This window comes from Chiloscyllium plagiosum, chromosome 30 (assembly GCF_004010195.1).
Source record: "Chiloscyllium plagiosum isolate BGI_BamShark_2017 chromosome 30, ASM401019v2, whole genome shotgun sequence".
NCBI classification, from domain to species: Eukaryota; Metazoa; Chordata; class Chondrichthyes; order Orectolobiformes; family Hemiscylliidae; genus Chiloscyllium; species Chiloscyllium plagiosum.
In genome coordinates this window covers 18,966,175-18,992,490 of record NC_057739.1, presented here as the reverse complement: position 1 = coordinate 18,992,490, position 26,316 = coordinate 18,966,175, and the positions used below count along the sequence as shown (strand labels likewise).

The following is a 26,316-nucleotide window of genomic DNA, read 5'->3' as shown; positions in this document are numbered from 1 at the left end:
ATTATTTCTCCCTCCAACTCTATTTTGATTTAATCCCTGCCCCCGCTTTACTGTTTGATCACACAGTATTGCCCTCTGATGTGAAGGGCACAGCTTGTCACTGGTCACTTGGGTGTTTCCTTTCTTCCTGGTGGTGGAATTTGAATAAAGATTCGTGCACTTTGTGTCTTTCACTGTGTCTCACACCTGCACACACTCACCATGGGTGCTGGGGATAAAATAAGAAAAAAAAGAAGAAAAAAAAAGAAGAAAAAAAGAAAAAAAAAGAAAAAAATAACCCAGAGCTCAGTGCTGGTCACTGGCCACCCGGGTGTTTTCCTATCTTCCTGGTGGTGGGAATTGAATAAAGATTTATGCACCTTGTGTCTCTCACTGTGTCTCACACCTACACACACACAAAAAAAAACAAAAAAAAAAACAGGTGTTTCTCCCTGCCCTCTCCTTCACTGTTTTGAAAAAAGATTAAAAGAAAAATAACCCAGAGCTGTGTGGCTACTGGCATGACCAAGCAGTCTAAGGTAATGCTTTTAGGTTCCAAACTCTAAGGAGGTGCTGGTTCAGATCCTAATGTTGCCACTTGTGCGGATAGCTTATTTCCGTGGTTATGTCAGAGCCCAGATGTCCCTGGAAAGGGAGCACCAACACCCTTGAGGTTTTCAGGGAGAGGTGGGCGCCGCAGGGAGTGAAGTGCATTATTTCTCCCTCCAACTCTATTTTGATTTAATCCCTGCCCCCGCTTTACTGTTTGATCACACAGTATTGCCCTCTGATGTGAAGGGCACAGCTTGTCACTGGTCACTTGGGTGTTTCCTTTCTTCCTGGTGGTGGAAATTGAATAAAGATTCGTACACCTTGTGTCTTTCACTGTGTCTCACATCTGCACACACACAACATGGGTGCTGGGGAAAAAATAAGCACTCTGCAGTTGGGCAGTAGTGTAGGGGTAAAAAAAAATAAACAGGAATGTCAGAGGTTTTGTTCACACTGAGAGCTAAAAAACAGAAAAAAAATCCCAGAGCTGTGTGTCTACTGGCATGACCAAGCAGTCTAAGGTAATGCTTTTAGGTTCCAAACTCTAAGGAGGTACTGGTTCAGATCCTAATGTTGCCACTTGTGCGGATAGCTTATTTCCGTGGTTATGTCAGAGCCCAGATGTCCCTGGAAAGGGAGCACCAACACCCTTGAGGTTTTCAGGGAGAGGTGGGCACCGCAGGGAGTGAAGTGCATTATTTCTCCCTCCAACTCTGTTTTGATTTAATCCCTGCCCTTCTCTTTACTGTTTGATCATGCAACATCGCCCTCTGTGAAGGGCATTGCTTGTCACTGGCCACTTGGATGTTTCCTTTCTTCCTGGAGGTAGAAATTGAATAAAGATTTGTACACCCATTGTCTTTCACTGTGTCTCATACCTACACAACATGGGTGCTGGGGAAAATATAAACACTACCGCAGTTGCAGTTAGGTGGTAGTGGGGATCTTATAGAGAGAGAAAAAAAAAAAACCATTTTAGTGTCTCACACCTGCACACACACAAAAATATAGCATAACCAGGAGATGTTAGGCGGTAGTGCAGGGGAAAATGGTATTAAAAAAATACCCAGGAGATAGAAAAAAAGAAAAGAAAATATAACCAGGAGATTATAATCTCCTCAGGTGAGGACTGAAAAAAAAATAAACGGGATTCTGAATCTCCTCAGAAAAAAATGTAACTAGGAAATTAACTTGCAACTGCCCATAAGATTGTAAGACCTTAAGACATAGGAGCAGAAATTAGGCCATTCAGCCCATTGAGTCTGCTCTGCCATTCGGTCATGGCTGATGAGTTTCTCAACCCCATTCTCCTGCTTTCTCCCCATAACCTTCGATCCCCTGATACTCAAGAATTATAACCAAGACTCTGAGCTGGCTGGCTACAGTCAGTGTACTGTGCACATGTACTTGGTGACGAGATATCAGCCTCTACGCAGTTACTCCAGCAGTGATGAGAGTGGGAGTTAACCCACACGTACAAAGTCCAATGGATTAGTGGTAAAAAGGCCAGGCCCAATTGGGGTGGAATTAATTGAGAAAGATTCCCGTAGATTGGCTCAACATTTTTCGATTAGAAAATGGTTGCCTCAGTGAAGTTCTAGTGAAATGCCCAGGAGTATTTCAGGAAGGGCTTGGGACTATTAAAGGGGCCAAAGCCACTTTATTTGTTGACCAGGAAGCAAATCTGAGAATTTTGCAAGGCCACCCAGTGATATTTGCCTTGCAGGCAAAGATAGTGGCTAGAGAGCGAAGGAATTATCAAACCAGTGCAGGTTGCGGAATTGGTAGCACCAGTCATACAGATTGAGAAGCCTGATGGCTCAGTCTGCCTTTGTGTTTCTTACAGCTGGATAAATACCCAATCCCTCACATAAAGGACTTGTATGGCAAAGTTGGTGGGAGGACTATCCTTTTTGAAGCTGGACATAAGCCATGCCTACCTGTATTTGTGAGCAGATGAGGATTCCCAGAAGTACACTACAATTAACATCCATAAGGATTTACATCAATATACAAGGCTGCCATTTGAGGTATCACCCAGCACCCTTTTCCAGTGGACCACTGAAAACATTTTGCAAGGGCTACCCCAGGTTGCCATTTATCTGGATGATGTTCTAATAACAGGGAAGACCAATAAAGTGCACTTGGAGAACTTGGGCATAGTGCTTAAACATTTCTCCCAGGTGGGCATATGCCTTAGATGGGAAAAATGTGTGTTCCATGTGCCTTAAGTGACCTACTGGGTTACAGAGATGACAAAAGCGAGTTACACCTGTTGGAAAATAAAATGAGAATGACCAAAAGAGCCCTGGCTCCCACATGTGTACCGGAGCTGAGGTCTTTCCTAGGGCTAGTGAATTATTACGGAAAATTAAGTTGTAACCTGGCCTCCATCCTGGCACCTTACACCTGTTATAGGAAAAGGTCAGCCTTGGAAATGGTCGTGTAGCCAAGAAGTAGCCTTTAGAGAAGTGAAAAAGCAGCTATCATCATCTAAGGTGTTGGCCCACTACGATCCATTTGGAGTACTGTGTGCAGTTCTGGTCGCCTCACTTTAGGAAAGATGTGGAAGCTTTGGAGAGGGTGCAGAGAAGATTTACCAGGATGTTGCCTGGAATGGAGAATAGGTCGTATGAGGATAGGTTGAGAGTACTAGGCCTTTTCTCATTGGAACGGCGAAGGATGAGGGGTGACTTGATAGAGGTTTATAAGATGATCAGAGGAATAGATAGAGTAGATAGTCAGAAACTTTTTCCCTGGGTACAACAGAGTGTTACAAGGGGACATAAATTTAAGGTGAAGGGTGGAAGGCATAGGGGGGATGTCAGGGGTAGGTTCTTTACCCAGAGAGTGGTGGGGGCATGGAATGGGCTGCCTTTGGGAGTGTCAGAGTCAGAATCATTGGTGACCTTTAAGCGGCAATTGGATAGGTACATGGATGGGTGCTTAAGCTAGGATAAATGTTCGGCACAACATCGTGGGCCAAAGGGCCTGTTCTGTGCTGTATTGTTCTATGTTCTATGATCCGAAGCAAGATGTGGTGCTGGCATGCAATGCCTGCCAGTGCAGTATCGGATTGGTGTTTGCTCATGGTAACCCAATGGAGAGGAACACCCAATAGCATATGTTTCCTGGACATTGATTGATGCTGAATGCAAATATGCCCAGATAAAGGGGGAAGATTTGATGGTCGTCTTTGGTGTGAGGAAGTTCCACCAGTACCTTTGTCATAGTTACTGATCACAAATCTCTGCTAGGGCTGCTGAAGGTAGACAAGGCGGTGCCGCCCATAGCTTCTGTTAGAATTCAGCGTTGGACTCTTACTCTCAGTGCATTCAAGTACAAATTGGAACACCATCCAGGAAGCCAATTGGCTAATGCAGATGCCTTGAGTCGCTTCCCACTGGCAGATACTCCAATGGTAGTGCCTCCCCTGGAAGAGTCCATTTTGGTTTTAAACTTCCTGGATACCCTTCCAATTACTGCTGACAATATCTGACTGTGGGACACCAAAAGATCCTGTCCTAGTGAAACAAAAACAGCTGGTGGCACTAGGGGTAACAGAAAGGCCATCGCAAACAAGGTTGAAACCTTTTTGAACCTGGTGCGACCAGATCACCATATAGGACGGCATATTGGTGAGCAAGAGTGATTATCTTGAGTAAAGGTCGCCACCAGATACTGGCTGAACTCCACCAGGGTCATCCAGGGGTTTCTAAAATGAAGATGCTGGCAAGAAGTTATGTCTGGTGGCCCAGAGTTGGATGCCAACACAGCTGTATTGGTAGGGCAGTACCGACAGTGCCAACATGGACAGAAATTGCCACCAGCAGCAACCCCACATTCGTGGGAATGTCCAGGAAAACTGTGGACTTGGTTGCTTGTTGACTATGCCAGTCCTTTCATGGGCTCAATGTTCCTGGTCATTGTGGATGCCCATTTAAAGTGGTTGAATGTGCATAGAGTTCACTTGGGAAACTCAGGATGAGGATTGAGAAGCCAAGAGCAATGTTTTCTATACATGATCTCCTGGAAATATTGGTTACGGACGATGGGACGTCATTTACCAGCAGGGAATTTGAGTATTTCCTGAAGTCAAATGGCATTTGGCACTAAGGAACATCTCAATACCATCCATTGGTAATGATGTAGGGGAAAGAGCAGTCCAAACATTGAAGGCAGGCTTAAAGAAGCAGCCTACAGTATCACTCGATACAAAACTGTCCTGGTTCCTGTTCAAATGTAGGGCCACCCCTCATGTAATAACATGAATAGTTTCAGTAGAGTTGCTGATAGGAAGAAGACTCTACACCAGGTTAAACCTGATATTCCCGGACCTGAGGGGAAAGGTGAAACGGCATCCAGAACATCAATGCTGGCCACTTGCCTCCTCTGAGCGCGAGAGACAATTTAATTCAGGAGATCAAGTTTGGTGCCAGAGCCATAGAATGCCCCTGTACAAATGCGAGGCGAAGTTGATGTGAGGTCAGGTCCCATGACATACAAAGTTCGGGGAGATGATACAAACAGGTGGATCACCTGAAAGCTGTTACAACACAAACGGAGCAGGAGCAAAACATACCTGGCCCCTCAGATCCACCAGAAGGTCTGTTAGAAACTGTAGCTTCTCCCCCTCCATCAAATGTCGAATAAAGCTCAGAGTCTGAGATGGATGCAACCTTGATAATGTTACCACAGGAAACAGAGGAGGAAACTCTCCCAAGACCCTGTAGATGCAACAGACGAGCTATGGCCGGGTACACGTCACCCATGTCAGAGTCTGAGTCAGAGGAACTGGACCTGGAGCAAAAACATTACAAGATAGGAGAAAGACCGGGCCTCCATCCCTGGACTTAGTGGATGAAGGGTGTAGTGATTGGAACTGGCTGGAACTTGTTGGTTACGGGATCTTTGATTGGGGTTGTTAATCTGGGCCGGTTAGGAAAACCCGGCTGACCAACATAAGCAGGAGATGAAGGGCACGACTTGTCACTGGCCACTCGGGTGTTTCCTTTCTTCCTGGTGGTGGAAATTGAATAAAGATTTATAACCAGGAAATTCCCTCCAAAGAGTATTCCACTTCTTCCCACCACAAAGTCCCTGAAAACACGCATCCAGATCTGGTCTTTATTTGCAGAAACGTGCACATTGTCTGCCATGGCTGAACTCTTAACAACTCGCAATAATCTAGCACTTCCCAAATTCCATGGAGACTCAGGTTTAGAAAAGAAAAGCAGAAAAAACATAAGCAGGTGGTTAGAATCTCCTCAGTTCGGGGGACTGACTCTGAGCTGGCTGGCTACAGCTTGTGTACAATGCACTAGTAAATAAAGAGTGACTTGATGGTGGGATACTGGCTTCTGCAGTTATTTCACATGTTGAAGTACACATTGAGTTGGGGACAAAAAAGCTTTTAAAAGTTCAAAAGTAGCTATACCAACCTCAGGGGTTAAAAGAAGAACTGAGCTATGCTTCCAGACTTTGTTGTAACAACATGTTGGCATTACATTTTCTCACCTGGATCTATTCCTGCTGCCTGCAGTTGCTTACTACATTATCAGGAAAGAGGCAAGAAAGTGTGTTATTGAGAGTCCTGCAATACATTGGTGTGATGTAACTGTCATGGTTGAATTGCTGTCAGTGTATAAAGGGTGTGTGCTTGTGGCTGAGAGTCCTGTAACAGAGCTAAGTAGTTGCAGGAAACCATATGAATTGATACTGATTGAAAGAGATCGTTGGCAGTGAGTGATGAGAATGCACAAAATGGATTAGGTTAATGGTGCAGTTGATGACAGGAAATGTCATTGATCATCATCAATCATCAGATTGTTACATTTCTTCCTTTGCTGCATCCATATTCTCAGAGTAACTTTCCTAGTACTGGCCTGGGTCTTTACCTCTTTCCATTGATCCCTGCTGCTCTCTCCCTGGGTACAGAATGCCTCTCCTTCTTTCCACCACTTGCACCAATGCCTTCAGTGTTGCTATGTCAGCTTGGTGATCACTGTCTGACATGTTCTGCCATTTCTTGTAGTTTGCATCCACTTTTCAAAAATCTCCCACCATCTTCTGCAGCCACAATGCACCTTCTCTTTAAAAGGTGTAAGCTTCTTTTAAGTAGCTTTAGTTATTCACAATAGAGCCTCCCCCCCAGCCCCCATCCACCCCTCCACAGTCTGCGCAGTCAGCGAACATTGTAGATACCATGGGCTGCATGTAGGCATTATTTTAAAGGAGCAGGTGGCATCATTGTCTGCACAGAAACACTGAGGCATGGGCTAATCACATGCAGAAATATTCATTCCTGTTCTCAGAATTAAGCTAATTTAACATTACCATCGCTCCCCACTCACCTCCACCATTCCCAGTTGTTTCATTCAATTCCAAAATCTACTGCAAAAGGTATTAATTAATCACTAATTTGCCATTACTGTCTGAATGAGATTTAAATGGAGATATATCCTGTTTTCGATCTCATTGTTCCCCTTCCAAAATAAATTCTCACTCTTCAAAAACAGGCAGCTGCTGCCTCTCTCTTCTTACAGCTTGACTTCCCCTGACAATGAATTGTTTTTATTTTTTATTCCCTTGCCACTCACTGTACCAGTGAACTACCAGAAGAGAATTCTGCTGTTCCAACACTTGATGAGATATTTGCTCTCCGAATTTAACACGTTTACAGTGAAAGGACTGTGTTTTTGATTTGATTAGGTCCTGTATTTGTTTGTGAAGGCTACATGTGCAGGAACAACTGTTCCATTGGATCATAGATTTGAAACCAGCCACAATGGCACAAACGCTTTGCTTCCTGCTTTTTAAAAAAAATATTCATTCTTGGAATGAGGGCATCACTGGCTAGGCCAGCATTTATTACCCATCCCTAATTGGCCAGACGTCAGTTAAGAGTCAACCACATTGCTGTGGGTCTGGAGTCACATGTAGGCCAGACCAGATCAGGACAGCAGTTTGCTCCCCTAAAGATCATTGGTGAACCAGATGGGGTTTTTTCTGACAATTAACAACGGATTCATGGTCATCATTAGACACTTGATTCCAAGTATTGAATCTTGAAATCTTAACTTTTATTTGAATCTTGAAATCTTAACTTTGATTCTGGAATTCTAATTCAAGATGTTTAAAATTGAATGCAAATGCCACTGTCTACTGTGGCAGGATTTGAACCCAGGTTGCTGGAATCTTATCTGAATTCCTGGATAAACAGTTCAGCAATAATACCACTGGGCCATCACAGTGGTATTTCTGAGTAAAATATCTACGTATTGTAATGAATTGGATTGGGAACGTAATTCCTGATGATTCATCTAGATGTATGTTAGATGCAGAAGTATCTGCCAGAGACTCTCAAAACCTTATTTGAGATCTGTATGTATCAGTCACTCCCCAGAAAAGTACACATTGTGGTCTTATGAGGGTTGTGAGCTCTGTATGAACTTTCCTGTAGCATTTCTTATGAGTATTGATATTTTTGGACATTTTGAACCTTTCTCTAAAACTAATAAAGTTTACTAGATCCTTTCACGTTTGGATCATGTATCCTATTACCGTCCCTACACAGAATAAGTTCCTTTTATATGAAGCTATAGTGTTGTACTGATGATAGACCAATGTGTTATATCATGCAATGAGAGATAATAGCTCATACAAGCAGTTTCTTACTTGTTGGCAGATTTCTTTATTTTCTTGGAAACTGGGGGCTGTGACAGCAAGGGAAGGAAAACTAACAATTGCAGCAAGCTCCCTTCAACCTTTATTGCTGTCTCCTGTTGAGTAGGTTAGAACAAGATTGAAACATATCAGCTGGGGAACTGTGTTTGGTAGCACAGCCAGGGGCACAGACAGATAATAACATACCTTAAAAAAGTAAATTTTTCTAAATTGACTTTTAAAGTAATTCTAGCATTGTAATGTTCACTAGTTTGTAAAATTTGACCATGAATTGAAACAGTTTGCTTCTGTTTGTATCTAGATGAGCCAGTGACAGATTTTCCATGTGGCTCTCGGACATGTCCAAATGGAACGGATTGCAGAGGATACTGGACTGGACCCAACTATGGAATTACAAATTTTGACAATATCTTGTTTGCTGTGCTCACTGTCTTCCAATGTATCACTATGGAAGGGTGGACAGATATTCTGTACAATGTAAGTACAATTTAACCATTTACTTCATAGTTTTACGAGTGGCAGCCATTGTGGTTGCTAAGGTGACCTACTGTTGTCTTGTGCCAGCATGGTCTGTGGACTGAGATAGAATTATGTCTGGAGATGTCCATCAGGACAAGAAAAATGAAATTTGAGTATACATGGGAAAATATAGGTTTGAAATTGATCTTTCAGATGTAGGACTGTAGCCAGTCTGTTCCTGGTGCTCAGGTGAATATGAAGATCCCTCTTATCAAATCAAAGGGCTGCCTACTTAGCCCCATAGAGTTATAAAGATGTACATCACAGAAACAAATGCTTCGGGTCCAACTCATCCATGCCGACCAGATATTCCACATCAATCTAGTCCCATTTTAGAATTAGAATTAGAATCCCTACAGTATGGAAACAGGCCCTTTGGCCCAATAAGTCCGCACCGACCCTTCGAAGAGTAACCCACCCAGACCCATTCACCTACCCTATATTCACCCCTGACTAATAACCTACACTATGTGCAATTTAGCATGGCCAATTCATCTGACCTGCATATCTTTGGAATGTGGGAAGAAACTGGAGCATCCAGAGGAAGCTCACGCAGACACGGGCAGAACATTAAAAACTCCATACAGACAGTTACCTGAGACTGGAATTGAACCCAGGTCTCTGGTGCTGTGAGGCATTTAACCGATATCCTTCTAAATCCTTCCTATTCATATATCCATCCAGATGCCTTTTAAATGTTTTAATTGTTCCAGCCTCCACAACCTTTTTGGTCAGCTCATTCTATAAACGCACCACTCTCTGCATGAAAAGGTTGCTCTTAGGGTCCGTTTAAATCATTTCCCTCTCACCTTAAACCTATGCCCTCTAGTTTTGGATTTCCCCACCCTGGAGAAAAGACCTTGTCTATTTACCCTATCCATGCCCCTTATTATTTTATAAACTTCTATAAGGTTACCCATCAGCCTCTGGTTCTCCAGGGAAAACAGCCATAGCCTATTCAGCCTCTCCTAATGGCTCAAACCCTCTAACCCTGGCAACATAATTGGAAATCGTTTTTGAGCCTTCTCAAGTTTCATAACATTTTTACAAGCAAGGAGACCAGTAGTGAATGCAGTATTCTATTTTGGTGTCCTGACTAATATTTCTTTCTCAAGAACCTGTTGGAGATTGGATTAAATGGTTTTTGATCACTTGGCCATTTGTGAGCCGTTGCTGTCATAGAAGGACATGGGGATGTTGTTTACTAAACTACAGTCATTGAAGTCACCAACAATTCATGATGTTTTGTATTTTGAAACATACTGCACGACCAGGTGTAAACAGAAATTGTAAGTCTTTTTGTTCAACCAGACTAGATCAATTAAAGAATTCATAACCAATCTTGTAGAACCTGACCTTGAATAACAATCCAGCTATCAGTTCTGTTAATGTCCATAATATTATGCTAGAGGGCAAAAAATCAATCCCTTCATTATAGTTGTTATTAAGCTGTTCATAAGCACCAAGTCACTCATACACTTGATATACAGCCACAGGCAATTAAAATGAATGCCTAATAATTTTGTTTCATAATATGTTTTTCTATTTATACTGTGATGCAAAACTATATATCATGCAATTTTATATATCATTTGCTTACCATTCAATAAGCTAAAAAGGATAGTTTTAAAAGTTCTCTTAAACCTTTAGAAATGTTTAAATCTTAAACATAAAAACATTCAATCTGCTGATGGGAAAAGCCTGAAATGTTAAAAGAAATGCAAGTTGAGGCTTTTGCTTTTAGGATATTTGCTTTGCTCTGTTTTGTTGTTGCAAACTAAAATTAAGATAAAGTATGTTAAAAAGAGGTTGTTTTGCTATAAGGGGAGTAAAGGATTGCTAGAAGTAAGGGGTACAATGGTTTTGTGCTAAAGGGAATGGAAAGCTTTGAAGTGAAGATAATGTAAAGAGCCTTAGTTTGAGTACAGCTAGGGTGAAAGAAAAAGAAGGCTCTGATATTGTTTGAACATTAGGAGAAACAGAAAAGGGAAGTTCAGAGGAGCATCACATATGGTATAGGTAACTAGAGAGATAACATTTAGCAATATTTGTTGGCATTCATCTAAATAGTAGCCAGCAATGCAAAAGATTACTATCTTTTAATTTCTGTTACTGTCTGGCATTTGCATGGGGAAATTATCAAGCATTGCATCAAATTCACACCTTCCTGCACCTTGATTCTGACAAATGTGTATTCCGAAGGTTTTGGAGGGGTGCCATCGCTGTGTAATCTTAAAATACCTGTGTAACAGGTAAATCTTTTAGTGATTATAGTGAATACATAGATATTAATTGAAGAAATCAATCAACACCTGAATGGCATTGTCATCACAAGGCATTTCTGAGACAACTTTGCAGAAATTAGACGTCTTGAAAATCTGTTCATCTCTGATATAACAAAACGAAGAACTGTGGGTGCTGGAACTCTGAAACAAAAACAAATGTGCTTTCTGCAGGTCTGGCAACATTTGTGGAAAGAAAGCAGAGTTAATGTTTCAGGTCTGGTGACCATTCTGCTGAAAAAAAAATTCTCTCCATAGACGTTGCTAGACCAGCTGAATTTCTCTAACAATTTCTGTTTTTGTTTAATCTCTTCTACAGTTGTCTATATTACCTGCTTACTCAAATTGCTATTGAAAAATTATTGATCTTCCTCTTTTGACCCTTTGCTATTAATCTGCAGATGCTTTCTTGATTTTACTTGGTAAAAGGGTTTGTACAGTCACCAAAATTTATTGCAGTGAGAGCGTACCATTTGTGTATTATACTGAAATATGATAATAACAGGTACACCCTTGTGCTGGCACTAACTGTAATATGCATCATGTGTTGCCAATAAATCTTTTACATAACTGCTGTGCTTGGAGAAATGGCAGTTGGAAATTTACGTCAAATAGCAGGAATGACATTTGTGGCATGTCAGCAGCTTAAGATGCTCAATTACCTTGTGCGCTTTTTGCCTTTCTAGGCAGCACACATGGAGTAATGAAGAAGACCTGTGCCCTAAAAACAGGTTTTTTTAATAAGTAATAGACTCCACAAATATTACTGGGCCAAATAATCAGAAATTATTTTGGTGGGCGGCACGGTGGCACAGTGGTTAGCACTGCTGCCTCACAGCGCCAGAGACCCGGGTTCAATACCCGTCTCAGGCGACTGACTGTGTGGAGTTTGCACGTTCTCCCCGTGTCTGCGTGGGTTTCCTCCGGGTGCTCCGGTTTCCTCCCACAGTCCAAAGATGTGCAGGTCAGGTGAATTGGCCATGCTAAATTGCCCGTAGTGTTAGGTAAGGGGTAAATGTAGGGGTATGGGTGGGTTGCGCTTCAGCGGGGCGGTGTGGACTTGTTGGGCCAAAGGGCCTGTTTCCACACTGTAAGTAATCTAATCTAATCTAATCTAAATGTCCCAGTATTGATCACTAGCATGTTTTAAATTGGCTGGAATCACCATTGACCGTAATTAGAGTACTTTTGGTTATGGCTGCAGGGAACCATACCAGATTGTGTGAACTCAATTGAATGAGTATAGCATTGGGTTCAGTTATGCTGAACGTGATTGTTAAGCCACGAGGAACAACTGCTTGTTCATTTCTGTAATTCCAGTACAATGCCACACAGTTCACTGAACATGTCTCAGTATTTCACCACTTACAGTACATTCGGCTTTCATTTTTGATTCTCTCAAATTGGTTAACTTCACCATATTATGTTCTATCTGCAATGTGCTTGCCAATGTAACCTACTTTGGCTACATTCCTCTGCAGTCTCTTTGAATCTTATTCATCGCTTGCTATCTAATGTATTGTCAGCAAACTTGGATATGCTATGCTCAGTTTCCTCATATACGTTATAAACATAGTTCTTGTGATTTTTTTTACTGGTGTAAGCCTTGACAATATTCAAGATGAAAGTAATGAGTTATGACACTTCCAAGCTTTGTGCGATGATTCCTGAATTATTCCAAAGCTAAGACCTTCTCCAAACATGGCCTTGGAAAGCTACAGTAACTGATCATTAGGTGTAGATTGAATAGAGGAAGCACCAGTTATGGTTCCAAATAACATTTCATAGAATCCCTACAGTGTGGAAACAGGCCCTTCAGCCCAACAAGTCCACACCAACCCTCCAAACAGTAACCCACCCAGATCCATTCCCCCTAACTAATGCACCTAACCTACACACCCCTGAACTCCATAGGCAATGTAGAACATAGAACATAGGACAGTACAGCACAGAACAGGCCCTTCAGCCCATGATGTTTTGCCGACCACTGATCCTCATGTATGCACCCTCAAATTTCTGTGACCATATACATGTCTAGCAGTCTCTTAAAGTCCCCAAGGACCTTGCTTCCACAACTGCTGCTGGCAATGCATTCCATGCTCTCACAACTCTCTGTGTAAAGAACCCGCCTCTGACATCCCCTCTATACTTTCCTCCAACCAGCTTAAAACTATAACCCCTCGTGTTAGCCATTTCTGCCCTGGGAAATAGTCTCTGGCCATCGACTCTATCTATGCTCTCATTATCTTCTATATCTCAATTAGGTCCCCTCTCCTCCTTCTTTTCTCCAATGATAAAAGTCTGAGCTCAGTCAACCTCTCTTCATAAGATAAGCCCTCCCCATTTTAAGGGATCTATGTACCTGCACCCCAAGATCCCTCTGTTCCTCCACACTGCTAAGAATCCTATCCTTAATCCTGTATTCAGCTTTCAAATTCGACCTTCCAAAATACATCACCTCGCATTTATCCAGGTTGAACTCCATCTGCCACCTCTCAGCCCATCTCTGCATCCTGTCAATGTCCAGGCTGCAGCATGGCCAATTCACCTAACCTGCACATATTTGGATTGTGGGAGGAAACCAGAGCAGCCAGAGGAAACCCACACCGACACAGGGAAAACATGCAAACTCCACATAGACAGTTGCCCAAGCTGGAGTTGAACCCATGTCCCTAGCACTGTGAGGCTGCAGTGCTAACCACTGAGCCACCATGCATTGTAATTTAGTTTGGGAGTAGGTGAATGATATGGAGAGAGAAGAACTGTATATATTATTCAGAGTTTCCTCAGTATACCAGAAAACCTAGGGTGCTACATTCTTGATTTTCTTTGCAGTCATACTTGCCTGTGAAAACAGACAGAAGATTGGTTATTTTACATTTAGAAATTGTGAGGTAAAATTGTCAGTATTTAATTCTGTATTGAATTCACTCTACTCAATAAACTGCAGGCCTGGAAATTTCTTGGTCTTAAAATTCTTATCCTTATTTCCAAAAGCTTCCATCACCTCAAACTTAACATTTCTTGTAACCTTCTACCCAGCCCAACAAACCTCCATGATTTTTACTTCATCCAATCTGACCCCTTGTACATGCTGATTTTCTTACTCCTACAATGCTGGCAATTCCTTTCGCTGCCTCAGCCATAAGCTCTGGAGTTTCTTCTTATATTTTTGTGCTGCTATGTTTCATTCCTCCTTTAAGACATGCATTAAAATGTATCCCTGTGACCAAGCATGTGGACATGTGTACAACTTTCGCTTTATACCTCTACTTATTTGTTTTGTAGTCAAACTTTGTGGATAACATTCCTGTGAAGTGTCTTGCAAAGTTTTACTATGTTAACGTGCTATATAACAACTTACATTTATATTGTGTCCTTAAAATAATGCTCTTGTGAACTGCTTTGATTGTTTTATTATGAAGCAGGCCAATGATCCAGAATTTAAGGAGCATCTTAGAGGAGGACAGAGAGGTAGAGAGATCTAGAGAGGGAATTCCAGAGTTTAAGAACAAGGTAATTTAAAGCACAGTAACCAATAGAAGAGCAATTAAAATGTATGACGTCAAAGAGGCCAGAATTAGAGGATTGTAAATATCTATGAGGACTGTGAACTGGAGATAAGCAGGGGCAAGGCAATTTAAGAATTTGAAAACATTAAAGACAATTTTAAAATCACAGTGTTGGTTGACAAGAGTTAATATTGCTCAGTTCAATGTGCATAGGGATGCTGACTGAATGGGACTTAGAATAATGATGATGGGGAAAGTAGAGGTTTGGATGACTGAAAGCATGTGAAAGGTAAAATGTGAAAGGCCAGTAAGATCACATTGGCTTAGTCAAATCTTGATGTAACAATGTCATAACTTTGAATGCAAGTTATTGCTTTTAGAAAAGTATATGTTCTGTCACTGTTATGATGAATGGAATGGTATGTACCCACAGTGGATACGCATTATAGTTGCAGTATTACAAGTATATGGTATAAAAGAACTGTGTACCAGCATTTAAGGGACTGAATGTTTTCTAAAAAATCTACTCATGATTTAGTGTTTAATTATTTTGGTGCATGCTTCATTTTAATTTCTATTATAAAGTTCACTCAATAAAATTATTGATATTCTTCCTACATTAAAAAGAATTGACTTGTCAAAATGAATAATTGGAGGTTTGGAACAATTGTGAGACAAAATTACATCATGAACAGTGTTATTTATTTATAAGGAGAATCCTGTTACAATATCTGAATAACATGACACCCACGCAAGGAAAATATACTGTAAGTGTCTGAGTGTATTCATTGTCTCTTTTTCTTTTGGTTGCTATGTGATGCAGTGGGCATAATTCAAAAGAGTTCCCATGGACTCATTTGAACTTGAAATCTTCCTAAAAGTGTTGTGACAGTCTATTAAAAATTGTCAAGTACAAGAAGTGCAATTTAAGTGAAGGGTTACACAAGCATTTCTTTACTCACCCAGAGGGAAAGCAGAAACAATACTTTAAAACAAAAATCAGTAATACTTAGAAATAAATGAAAGCATCAGTGGTACTGGAGCTCCATTTTGAAATATGCAAAACACATCAGACTGGTATGTATCATTCTCAAGTTTTACTGTTTTATTTTGTTTATGAGTAGGATATTACAATCTTGTATTAAAAATTGCAATGATATATTGGGGCAACTTCAGAAGTGCAGAGTATTCTTCTTATGTATCTATGTGATAATGGCAATGCTGACAAGGCCAGCATTTACTTGTCTTGAGAAGATAATGGTGAGCTACTTTCATGTACCTTTATAGTCTGCTGGGTGAAGGTACTCCTACAGTGAAAGCTCATTTTATCATATGCTTTGAAGAAGTAGTTGACAATGACCCGGAGCTCAGTTTCTGAATGAGTGCACACACCAGTATCATCTGCATACTGGAGCTTAATGACTAACGTTAGAGTCATTTTGAAGGCAGCATAAGTTGAACAGTTTCCCATCTGTTCTGTGAATGATCTCCATGCTGCCAGGTAATTTGCTGGAGGTGAGGTGCAATATTGCCACAAAGTAAATGGAGTAGAGGGTTTGATCCCAGCTTTCCTTCGAGATAGGGTCTGTGGTCATTCCGTTGGCTTCATTATGTAATGTGTCTTCTGTGTTCTTTACCAAGTGTTGTCCTTGGCTCATTGCCAGCTGATGCTTCAGTTTGAACTGTTTTCTTGGCAGCTTGCTTTTGCAAAGGTTTGCTATTGCCTCTGACTCTCAAGGGCAGTGTGATGAAGCAGAAGCTCAGTCACAGCAAGAATCAAAACTGTGCTAGTTTCCTCTTACCTAAGAGTGACTGGTGCTTGTTTGACTTTAGTAGGTTTCTGGAAAGTTTTACTTACACCACGGAACTTATGGAGAGCAGTGTTACATGCATCTTGTTCACAGATTATTCCGTTCCTCCTTCACAATCCCTGCTACATGATTGTGGATAATCACTACTACATTATGATATATGGCACCCTCTCATTATCATATGTGATCATAGAATCCCTAGAGTGTAGAAGCAGGCCATTCAGCCCTACAAGTCCACACTGACCCTCTGAACAGCATCCCACCCAGATCCACCCTTTCCCTATAAACACTGCTTTTCCCATAGTTAATCCACCTGGATACATCCCTGGATACAATGGACAATTTAGCACGGCCAATCCACCTAACCTGCATGTCTTTGGACTGTGGGAGGAAACCCATGCACGCAGATACGGGGAGAATGTGCAAACTCCATACAGTTGCCTGAGGCTGGAATTGAACCCAGTTCCCTGACACTGTGAAGCAGCAGCACTAACCACTTAGCCACTGTGTGTCTAAATGCACCTGTCCTCAATATATTACAAACATATCTTAGCTCTGACATGCTTGCTGCTATCACATGCCTGTTTTCTGCCATATAACAGTGCCAGTGAACAATACTCACATCCAATGTAAGTGTTTTCAGTGGACGGACTTCCGGGGTGATGCATTGGTGTACACAGAACCTTGAGGGAAACCAAGGAGTAACGGTGAGGTGCACAGTTTAGAGGGAACGTTGCCAATGAGAGAACATTTTAGTGAACTATGGCAAACTGAGAATGATCAATTGGTGCCTGCTACTGACAGCAGCTGAAAATAAAAGGAGTACTTTTTCAAGTCCAATACTATGAGTAAGTTACATACAGCTTTGCAAACAGAGATACTCATCCCATCTCATTATGAAGTAGAGTCCATTTTATTTGTAGCCGGCTTTAAGGTATGAATTCAAAACAATATTTTTATCAGCAGCTTTCAGACTAAGTGTTATACTATCACACCTAGATGTGTAGTGAATTTTAAATATTTTCCATATTGGGAATGTTATTACTTTTAAACATTGAATTTTTTTAAAATCATAAAAATGGTGAGTAAACTTTCAGAGAATAAAATAGAGTAAACTTCATACTTGGAGAAAAAAAGTGTTAGTTAAGGAAATCCATCAAGGAACGATAAATGACAAATCATATCAAAAAAGAGAATAATAAGAATCCTTTATGGACATCCCAAAGTTTATGACAAAGGAAATTTTGTTGTCTCGATGAAATCACAAATATGATATTAAAGCCTAGGTAGGAAGTGAGTAAAAGAGCACAAAATAAAATATGATTAATGGACTTTTTTGTATTGAAGAGATATAAACAGTCAAATAGTGGTATCATAAGCAGTGCTTGGACCTGTGTTCTACGTATTATCTGATCAGCAATTCATCCACATGATCAACATTTGCAGGCAATATAAAAGTAGAGTTTGTGGACAATACTTGACTTCAGAAGAGCCACTGATAGTTTCACCATTATTACTACAACAAAGTCCAAATCTTTAATGCAATACCTAAGTTTTATGAAGCAACGAGGTAATGCCAAACTGAGATAAATTATTCATTATATAACGTATAATGTTGCGTACAGTTTTGTGCATCTTATAAGGAAATAGTTCATGGCCATGGAGAAGCTGTGGAAGTGATTCATGATTTTGGCAAAACCACCTTGTATTTATCCAACACCATTCAAACAGTTTCCTAAAGCTCACAGGTAAGAGACTTTAGAGTACACAGTGGCATATTGGAAATATCATTGGACTGGTAATCCAGAGGCCCAGGCTGACATTTTGGAAGACGGGTTTGAATTCCACCACAACAGTTGGTGAAATTTGAATTCAATACAATCTGAAAAAAAAAGCCTAATTGCTAGTCTAATGTCAACCATCTAATCATTGTTGATTCTTGTTTAAGAAAACATCTGGTTTGTTAATGTCCTTCAGGAAGGGAAATCTGCCATCTTTATGTGGTTTGGCCTATATGTGAATCCAAGTTCACGGCAATGTGGTTGACTCTTAACTGCACTCTGAAATGCCTTAGCATCTCACTCAAATGTATCAAACTGCTGCTGAGTCTAAAAAAGGAATGAAACTGGATGGACCACCCATCTAAGCGCTGGAAATGAAAACGACCCTGTTAATTTTACAAAGTTCTCCTTATCAACTTCTGGGGGGGCTGATGTCAAAATCAGGAGAGCTGTCATGTAGACAAGTCAAACAATAGCCTGACACACTCATACTCACGCAATCATATCTTACAATCAATGTCCCAGACAACAACATCAACATCCCTATATGTGCCATCCCACTTGCAGTAAATACTTACCAGAGATGGTGGCACAGTGGTATACAGTCAGGGAGGGGATTACCCTGGGAGCTTTCAACATTGACTCTACACCCTATGAAGTCTCATGACATCACATCAAATGAAGGAAGGAAAGGAAATATACTCCAATTGATTACCAACTCTTGCACTGACCCCCCCACTCCCCAACCACTTAACTGATGAATTAGTAATCCTCTTACAATGCCACTTGTAAGAAATTCCAAGGTGGCATGAGCACAGAATACCCTTTGAGTGGGGCAATTCAATGTCCATTACTAAGAGTAACTCAGTAGCACCACTACTGATTGAGCTGGCTCAGTACTAAATTACATTGTTTCTGGACATCTATTTGCACCAAGTGGTGAGGAATCCAACAAGGGAAAAACCCATGTGGCCTCATCCTCATCAATGTATCTGCTGTGGATGCATGATATCACACACAGTCCTTGTAGAGACCAAGCCGATCTACACATTTAGGATACCATCAGTCAGGTTGCATGGCAATTCCTGATGAAGAGCTTATGCCCGAAATGTCAAATCTCCTGCTCCTTGGATGCTGCCTGACTTGCTGAGCTTTTCCAGTGCAACACTTTTTGACTCGACCATTATCACTGTGCTAAATGGGATGCATTCCAAACATATCTAGCAACTCAAACCTGGGCCTCCAATGTGTGTTGTCGGCCATTGTCAGCCGCAAAATTGTGTTCAACCACAATCTGTACATCCATAGTCCAGTATATCCACAATGACCATCAAGCCGTGAGATCAACCTTAGTGCAATCAAGAGTGAGGAAGTGCACCAAAACATAAATCAAAACAGATGTGTCAATTTGGGATGAAGCTATGAAACAGGCTAAACAGTGGAAATATGCATTAACCAGAGCTAAGCGATCCCATAATTGAAGGATCACACCTGAGATAGGTTTATTTAAGGCAGAACGGATTTGATGGGCTGAATGGTCTAATTCTGCTCCTATATCTTATAGTCTTGTGGTCTTCAGTGAAATCAAATATTATGTTCTGCATCTCCAGTGAATTTAGAACCATGTATTTTCATCAAATATGTTTATGTTTTAAAACCAAATCCACTGCTTGTTAGCTAACTGTCTGCTCACATAATGCAGTTTTTACTGGTTAATTGGACACCATCATCATTGTGAATAGAAGGTGTTCGTCGGGGTTCTTGTGGTAGTGTCCCTACCTCTGAGCTAGGATACTTTGGTTCAACTCCCCCCACTCCAGAGGCGTTTAATAACATATGTAAACAGTTGACGTGAGGAACATTAGAAGATCCTGGTGAGGAGCTGCACACAGATTCTTAGGACTATTTTGACAATATACAGGCATTCCTCTCCTGCACCAGTGTGGCGACTTCATTAGCAACTCAGCTTTACACATTAGGTGTCAAATTCAAATATCTGTAACATGTGCTGTGCAATTCCACCAAGTCAACTGACAGGATTTAATTTACAACCCCTAGTCAACTGGTCAGAAAAGATTATGCTTCTGTTTCTTGGGCAAAATTTCAATTTCCATCGCCATAGTGACCATTATGCATGTAAATCAATAGGTGTGTCCAACTCTTACTTTCTCCCCCTGTGCTTTGAGCAGCCTTCTGTGTGTTTTTTAAAATAACGCTTGTAAACAAGAATATAAATGAATACCTTGCGGGGAAATAAATATTGTTTATTGTTATATGGTTCGCATCTGCTTCCCGTCAGCTCAAACATAATTCGAAGTATCATTGTCACCTTCAATTATGCTGAATGTCCTAACAGTTCAGTATGTCAGTAAAGCAGGTCCATCACCTTGAGCATTGCCCAGTGTACTGTGAAGGCAGTTTTGTGTCATTTCAAATACGATTTATTACTTAAGAAGAGATCAGCAAATGGACATTTAAAATTGCTGGTACTCTTCAGGTTTTACAGGTATTTCAGAGAAATGCAGAATCCAATGGTGAAATATTTATTCTTTTGGACAGTATCTAAATCTTCACATGACATATTACTCAACATGACGTTGTTATCCAGAAGTACAATGAAGTAGTTATTATCTTGACATCTATAATAAATGTGTTATATAAAAATACAAGTTCTAAAGGAAAGCAAAGCTATAAAAAAATTATGTCAATCTAAGGCTAACTTAAAGTAAAATATTACATGCAAAGAAAGTTAAATTCCAATGTGAATCTATATATCTTAAAAGCAATATTGATGTGAAATTTTGACTGTTACTAAGATAAAAAAGCTTCACCCAAAGTGATCAAGGTTCAGAAAATAAAGTCAAGAAAATCTAAAGGATTTTTTTTAAACTGCAGAGTAACATTTTATACATTTCAAGTAGTATTTTCTGTGGGAGACTTACACCTTTTAAATGGCTGAGGATTCTGATGTTGTTTGCTTCAAACCATCATGTTTTAAGTATTGTAATGCATAGCTGCTTTACTTTAAAGTTTTACTCAAGATGTCTTTCATGATGGAGTTTAATTTAATGACAACTTGTTCTTTTCCAATCTCAGATACAGTCATAGAATCATAGAGAAGTACAGCATGGAAACAGACCCTTCGGTCCAACTTGTCCATGCTGACCAGATATCCTAACCTAATCTACTCCCATTTGCCAGCACTTGGCCCATATCACTCTAAATCCTTCCTATTCATATACCCATCCAGATGCCTTTTAAATGTTATAACTGTACCAGCCTCCACCACTTCTTTTTGCAGCTCATTCCTACATGCACCACCTTCTGCATGAAAACGTTGCCCCTTAGGACCCTTTCAAATCTTTCCCCTCTCACTGTAAACCAAGACCCTCTAGTTCTGGACTCCCTCATCCCAGGGAAAAGATCTTCTCTATGTACCCTATCCATGCCTCTCATGATTTGAAAGAATATGACCTCCTTTTCTGTTTTACATAGAAAGTACCTAATAGTAATTGAATTTGGCACCACGCACATGTAAAGAGCTACAACTTTTGCATATAGCAGTGAACAAGGATACCCACTCCCAATTTTCCATATGCCATTGTCTTTCTGGTTCCAAAACACTCGAATGTCATCGTCAAATCTCAGTCCTTTTACCTCCTTCTATTCTCCTTTGTGTGATCTTCCTTGAAATCAAAAGACCATCAGATCATAAGACGTGGGATCAGAAGTAGGCCATTCAGCCCATCAAACCCATTCAATAAGATCATGGCTGATCTGATAATCCTCAACTTCACTTTCCTCACTTTTCCCTATAACCCTTGATTCCCTTACTGATTAGGAATCAGTCTATCTCAGCCTTGAATACACTTAATGATCCAGCCTTGATAGCCCTCTGTGGTAAAAAATTCCACAAACCCACTGACAGAAGAAATTCTACTTCATCTCTGTCTTGAATGGGAAATCCTTTACTCTGAGATTATGCCCTCTGGTTCCAGACTGTCCCATAAGGGGAAGCAACCTTTTCAAGTCTCCTAAGAATCTTGCATGTTTAAATAAAGTCACCTCTTATTCTTCTAAATTTCAATGCGTACAGGCTCAACCTCTCCTCATAAGACAGCGCTTCTATGTCTAGTATTAGCCCAGTGAACCTTCGATGGACTACCTTCAATGTCTTTCATTAAGAGCTTCAGAACTGTTCACAGTATTCAAGCTGTGATCTGACTAGTGTATTCAAACATAGAAACATAGAAAATAAGAGCAGCAATAGTCTATTCAGAGCTATAGGCCTGCTCTGCTGTTCAATATGATAATGGCTCATCATCCAACTTAATGTCTTGTTTCCACTTTCTCCCCACATTTTATCCTAAGATTAATATCTAACTTATTCTTGAAAATATTCAGTGTTTTGCCATCAACCTCTCTCTGTGCACGGGTTCACCACTCTCCTCATCACAGTCATAAATGGCCTACCCTGCATCCTGAGACTATGACTCCTGGTTCTGGCCCCCTGGGTCACCAGGAACATCCTTCCTTCTGTCCTGATGGAATTTTACATGAGATCCCCACTCATTCTTCTAAACCCCATTAAGTACAGTCCTAACTGATCTAATCTCTCTTCTTACGTCAATCCTGCCATCCCAGGAATCAGTCTGGCAAACCTTTGTCATCCTCCCTCCATAGTCAGATAAGGAGATCAAAACTGCATACAATACTGCAGGTTTGGTCTTACCAAGGCGCTGTGTAGTTGCAACAATGCACCCATGCTCTTATATTTAAATCCCCTTGCTATGAAGGTCAACATACAAATTGTCTTCCTCACTGTCTGCATGCTTACTTTCAGTGACTGGTGTACAAGGAGACAGAAGTTTCATTGCACTTACCACTTTCCCAATCTATCTTCATTTATATAGTAAATCTGCCTTGCTGTTTTTGCTACCCAGTGGATAATCTCACATTTATGCATGTTACACTTCATCTGCTCTGATTTGCCATTCACTCAACTTGTCTAAATCACACTGAAGCATAGCTGCATCCTCCTCACAGTTCACCCTCTCTCCCAGCTTTATGTTGTCTGCAAACATGGCGGTATCACATGTAGTTCCCTCAACTAAATTATTTATATATATATTGTGGATAGCTGGGGTCCAAGCACTGATCCCTGTGCGACCCCACTAGTTGCTGCCTACCTCTCTGATAAAGACTTGTGTATTCCTACTCTTGGTTTCCTGACTGCCAATCATTTCTCTACCCAGTACACTATCCCGAATGAGCTTTAATTTTAACATGCTATTTTCTTATGTGGGATCTTTATCAAAAGTCTTCTGAAAGTGCAAATAAACCACATCCACTGGCTTCCCCTTATCAACTCTGCTCATTACATCCTTGAAGAATTCCAGGAGATTTGTCAGGCATGACTTCCCTTTTGTAAATCCATCCTAACTCTGTCTGATTCCAACACTGGTTTTCAAGCGCCCTGCTATTAAATCTTTTCTAATAGGCTCTAACAATTTCCCCACTACCAACTTTAGGCTGATCTGTTTCTAATTTCTGTACTTCTCTCAACCACATTCACAATGTTACCCCTCCTTAAATTTCCTTGGAGTCGGCACTGATTTTTATCTACTTGTATTGTTGTAAAGTTTTTTGGAACAATTTTTTTCTACTTGAATTAGATCTATAAATGTATACTGTGGCTACTGCATCAGATTTTTCTGCTGGCTTCTATCTCGTTAAATCAGTGCTGTTGGAAAAGTTCCTACTTTGTCTCATTTCACTGCAGTCTTTACCTGTATTTTGAATTCTATAGTTATCAGTAGCCTGAAGCCATTTCTAACAGAGGGGGAACAAGAGACAGGCAAAAAAGGAAAGTCCAATCATCCAAACCATGTCCATGCATTGCCTAATAACTAACAGTATTGATTGAAGCCCCTGGCAGATTCTAACAAACTGCGAGTGCACTACACTAAGATAAATTAAAGGTATCTGTTAAAATATTAAATCCTGAAGTCAAAGCTCACCAACAGCTACCTTAACTTCAAACCAGAAAGAACTCTAAATTGTCAGTATATACATTTATTGTTTATGATGCTGCCATAATCAGGATAACTATGTGAAAATCTTACATTTTGCGCAGTTGGAAACATGTATGGTATACATGGCTAGTCTAGTTATACAGGAGAAAGTGAGGACTGCAGATGCTGGTGAGTCAGAGTTGAAAAGCGTGGTGCGTGAAAAGCACAGCAGGTCACACAGTAGCCGAGGTGCAAGAAAGTCAATGCTTTGGGCATAAGCCCTTCATCAGGAATATGGAGTCTAGTTATATGGCTCATTCCCTCAGTTCAATGTTTGGTAAATAGTAAACCCTAGGCTGTTGATGGTGAGGTATTCAATGATGGTAATGTATAGTGTGAATGCCACTTGCCATTTGGGTCTCAGGGTAGTGTTCACATTTCTCAGGGAAATGTCCAAGGCCCACCGATCCTCAGCTACTTCATCAAAGACCTTCTCTCCACAATAAAATCAGGAGTGAGGATGTTCACTCATGATTAAAACATTCACAATTCTTCAGATACTGAAGCAGTCTATGTGCAAATACAGCAAATTCTGAACAATCTCCAAGTTTGGGCGAACAGGTGGCAAGTTACATTCATGCCACACAAGTTCCAGGCAATGGTTACCTCCAAGAGAGAGTCTAATCATTGCCTCTTGACCTTCAGTGGCATTAATATCACTGAATCCCCTCACTATAAACATCCTAAGGTTTGTCATTGAACTGGACTGGCCATATAAATACTGTGGTTACATTTCGAGTCAGAAGCCGAGAATTCTAATAACTCACCACCTGACTTCACAAAAGCAGTCTACCATCTACAAGGCACAAATCAGGAATGATGAAATACTGTCCATTTGTCTGGGTGAATGCAACTGCAACAGCACTCAAGAAACTTGACACCGTCCAGGACTGTGCAACCCACTTGATAGGCACCATGTTCAAAAACATTCAATCCCTCTGCCACCAACACTCAATAGTACGTACAAGACGCATTGCAAAAAGGCTCCTTCAGCAGCAATAATGTGATGACCAAAGAAACTGAAGATTACATCTCTTCTTGAAAATTTTGTAAGAAGCATCCAAGCAGCTCATGTAGTGAAATTGGTCTTTGACTGAAGGGCAATGGTGACTCTTTATCTTAATGTTTTTGTTGTTGAATGCAAAATTGGAACTCATTGTAAATTAGACTGCCCATTTACTGTCATTCATAGAGTCATAGATATGTACAGCATGGAAACAGACCGTTCAGTCCAACTTGTCCATACCGACCAGATATCCCAACCCAATCTAGTCCCACCTGCCAGCATCTGGCCCATATCCCTCCAAACCCTTCCTATTCATATACCCATCCAAATGCCTCTTAAATGTTGCAATTGTACCAGGCTCCACCACATCCTCTGGCAGCTCATTCCATACACGTACCACCCTCTGTGTGAAAAGGTTGCCCCTTAGGCCCCTTTTATATCTTTCCCCTCTCACCCTAAACCTATGCCCTCTAGTTCTGGACTCCCCGACCCCAGGGAAAAGCCTTTGTCTATTTATCCTATCCATGCCCCTCATAATTTTGTAAACCTCTATAAGGTCACCCCTCAGCGGCACGGTGGCACAGTGCCGCTGTGCTCACAGCGCCAGAGACCCGGGTTCAATTCCCGCCTCAGGCAACTGACTGTGTGAAGTTTGCACGTTCTCCCCGTGTCTGTGTGGGTTTCCTCCGGGTGCTCCGGTTTCCTCCGACAGTCCAAAGATGTGCAGGTCAGGTGAATTGGCCATGCTAAATTGCCCGTAGTGTTAGGTAAGGGGTAGATGTAGGAGTATGTATGGGTGGGTTGCGCTTCGGCAGGGCGGTGTGGACTTGTTGGGCCGAAGGGCCTGTTTCCACACTGTAAGTAATCTAATCTAAACCTCAGCCTCCGATGCTCTAGGGAAAACAGCCCCAGCCTATTCAGCCTCTCTCTATAGCTCAAATCCTCCAACCCTGGCAACATCCTTGTAAATCTTTTCTGAACCCTTTCAAGTTTCACATCTTTCCGATAGGAAGGCGACCAGAATTGCACGCAACATTCCAATAGTGGCCTAACCAATGTCCTGTACAGCCACCACATGACCTCCCAACTCCTGTACTCAATACTCTGACCAATA

General features: G+C 41.0%; 1 protein-coding gene across 10 annotated transcripts in view; it reads left to right on the top strand.

Moving 5' to 3' along the window:
• LOC122564768 (probable voltage-dependent N-type calcium channel subunit alpha-1B) overlaps window positions 1-26,316 on the top strand; it is a 594,873-nt gene that overhangs the window by 236,590 nt on the left and 331,967 nt on the right. For all 10 annotated transcript variants that reach the window (XM_043719974.1, XM_043719969.1, XM_043719970.1 and 7 more), the window contains exon 6: window positions 8,519-8,694. In XM_043719974.1, coding sequence (XP_043575909.1) covers window positions 8,519-8,694 — 176 coding nt within the window. The remainder of the gene's footprint in view (window positions 1-8,518; window positions 8,695-26,316) is intronic.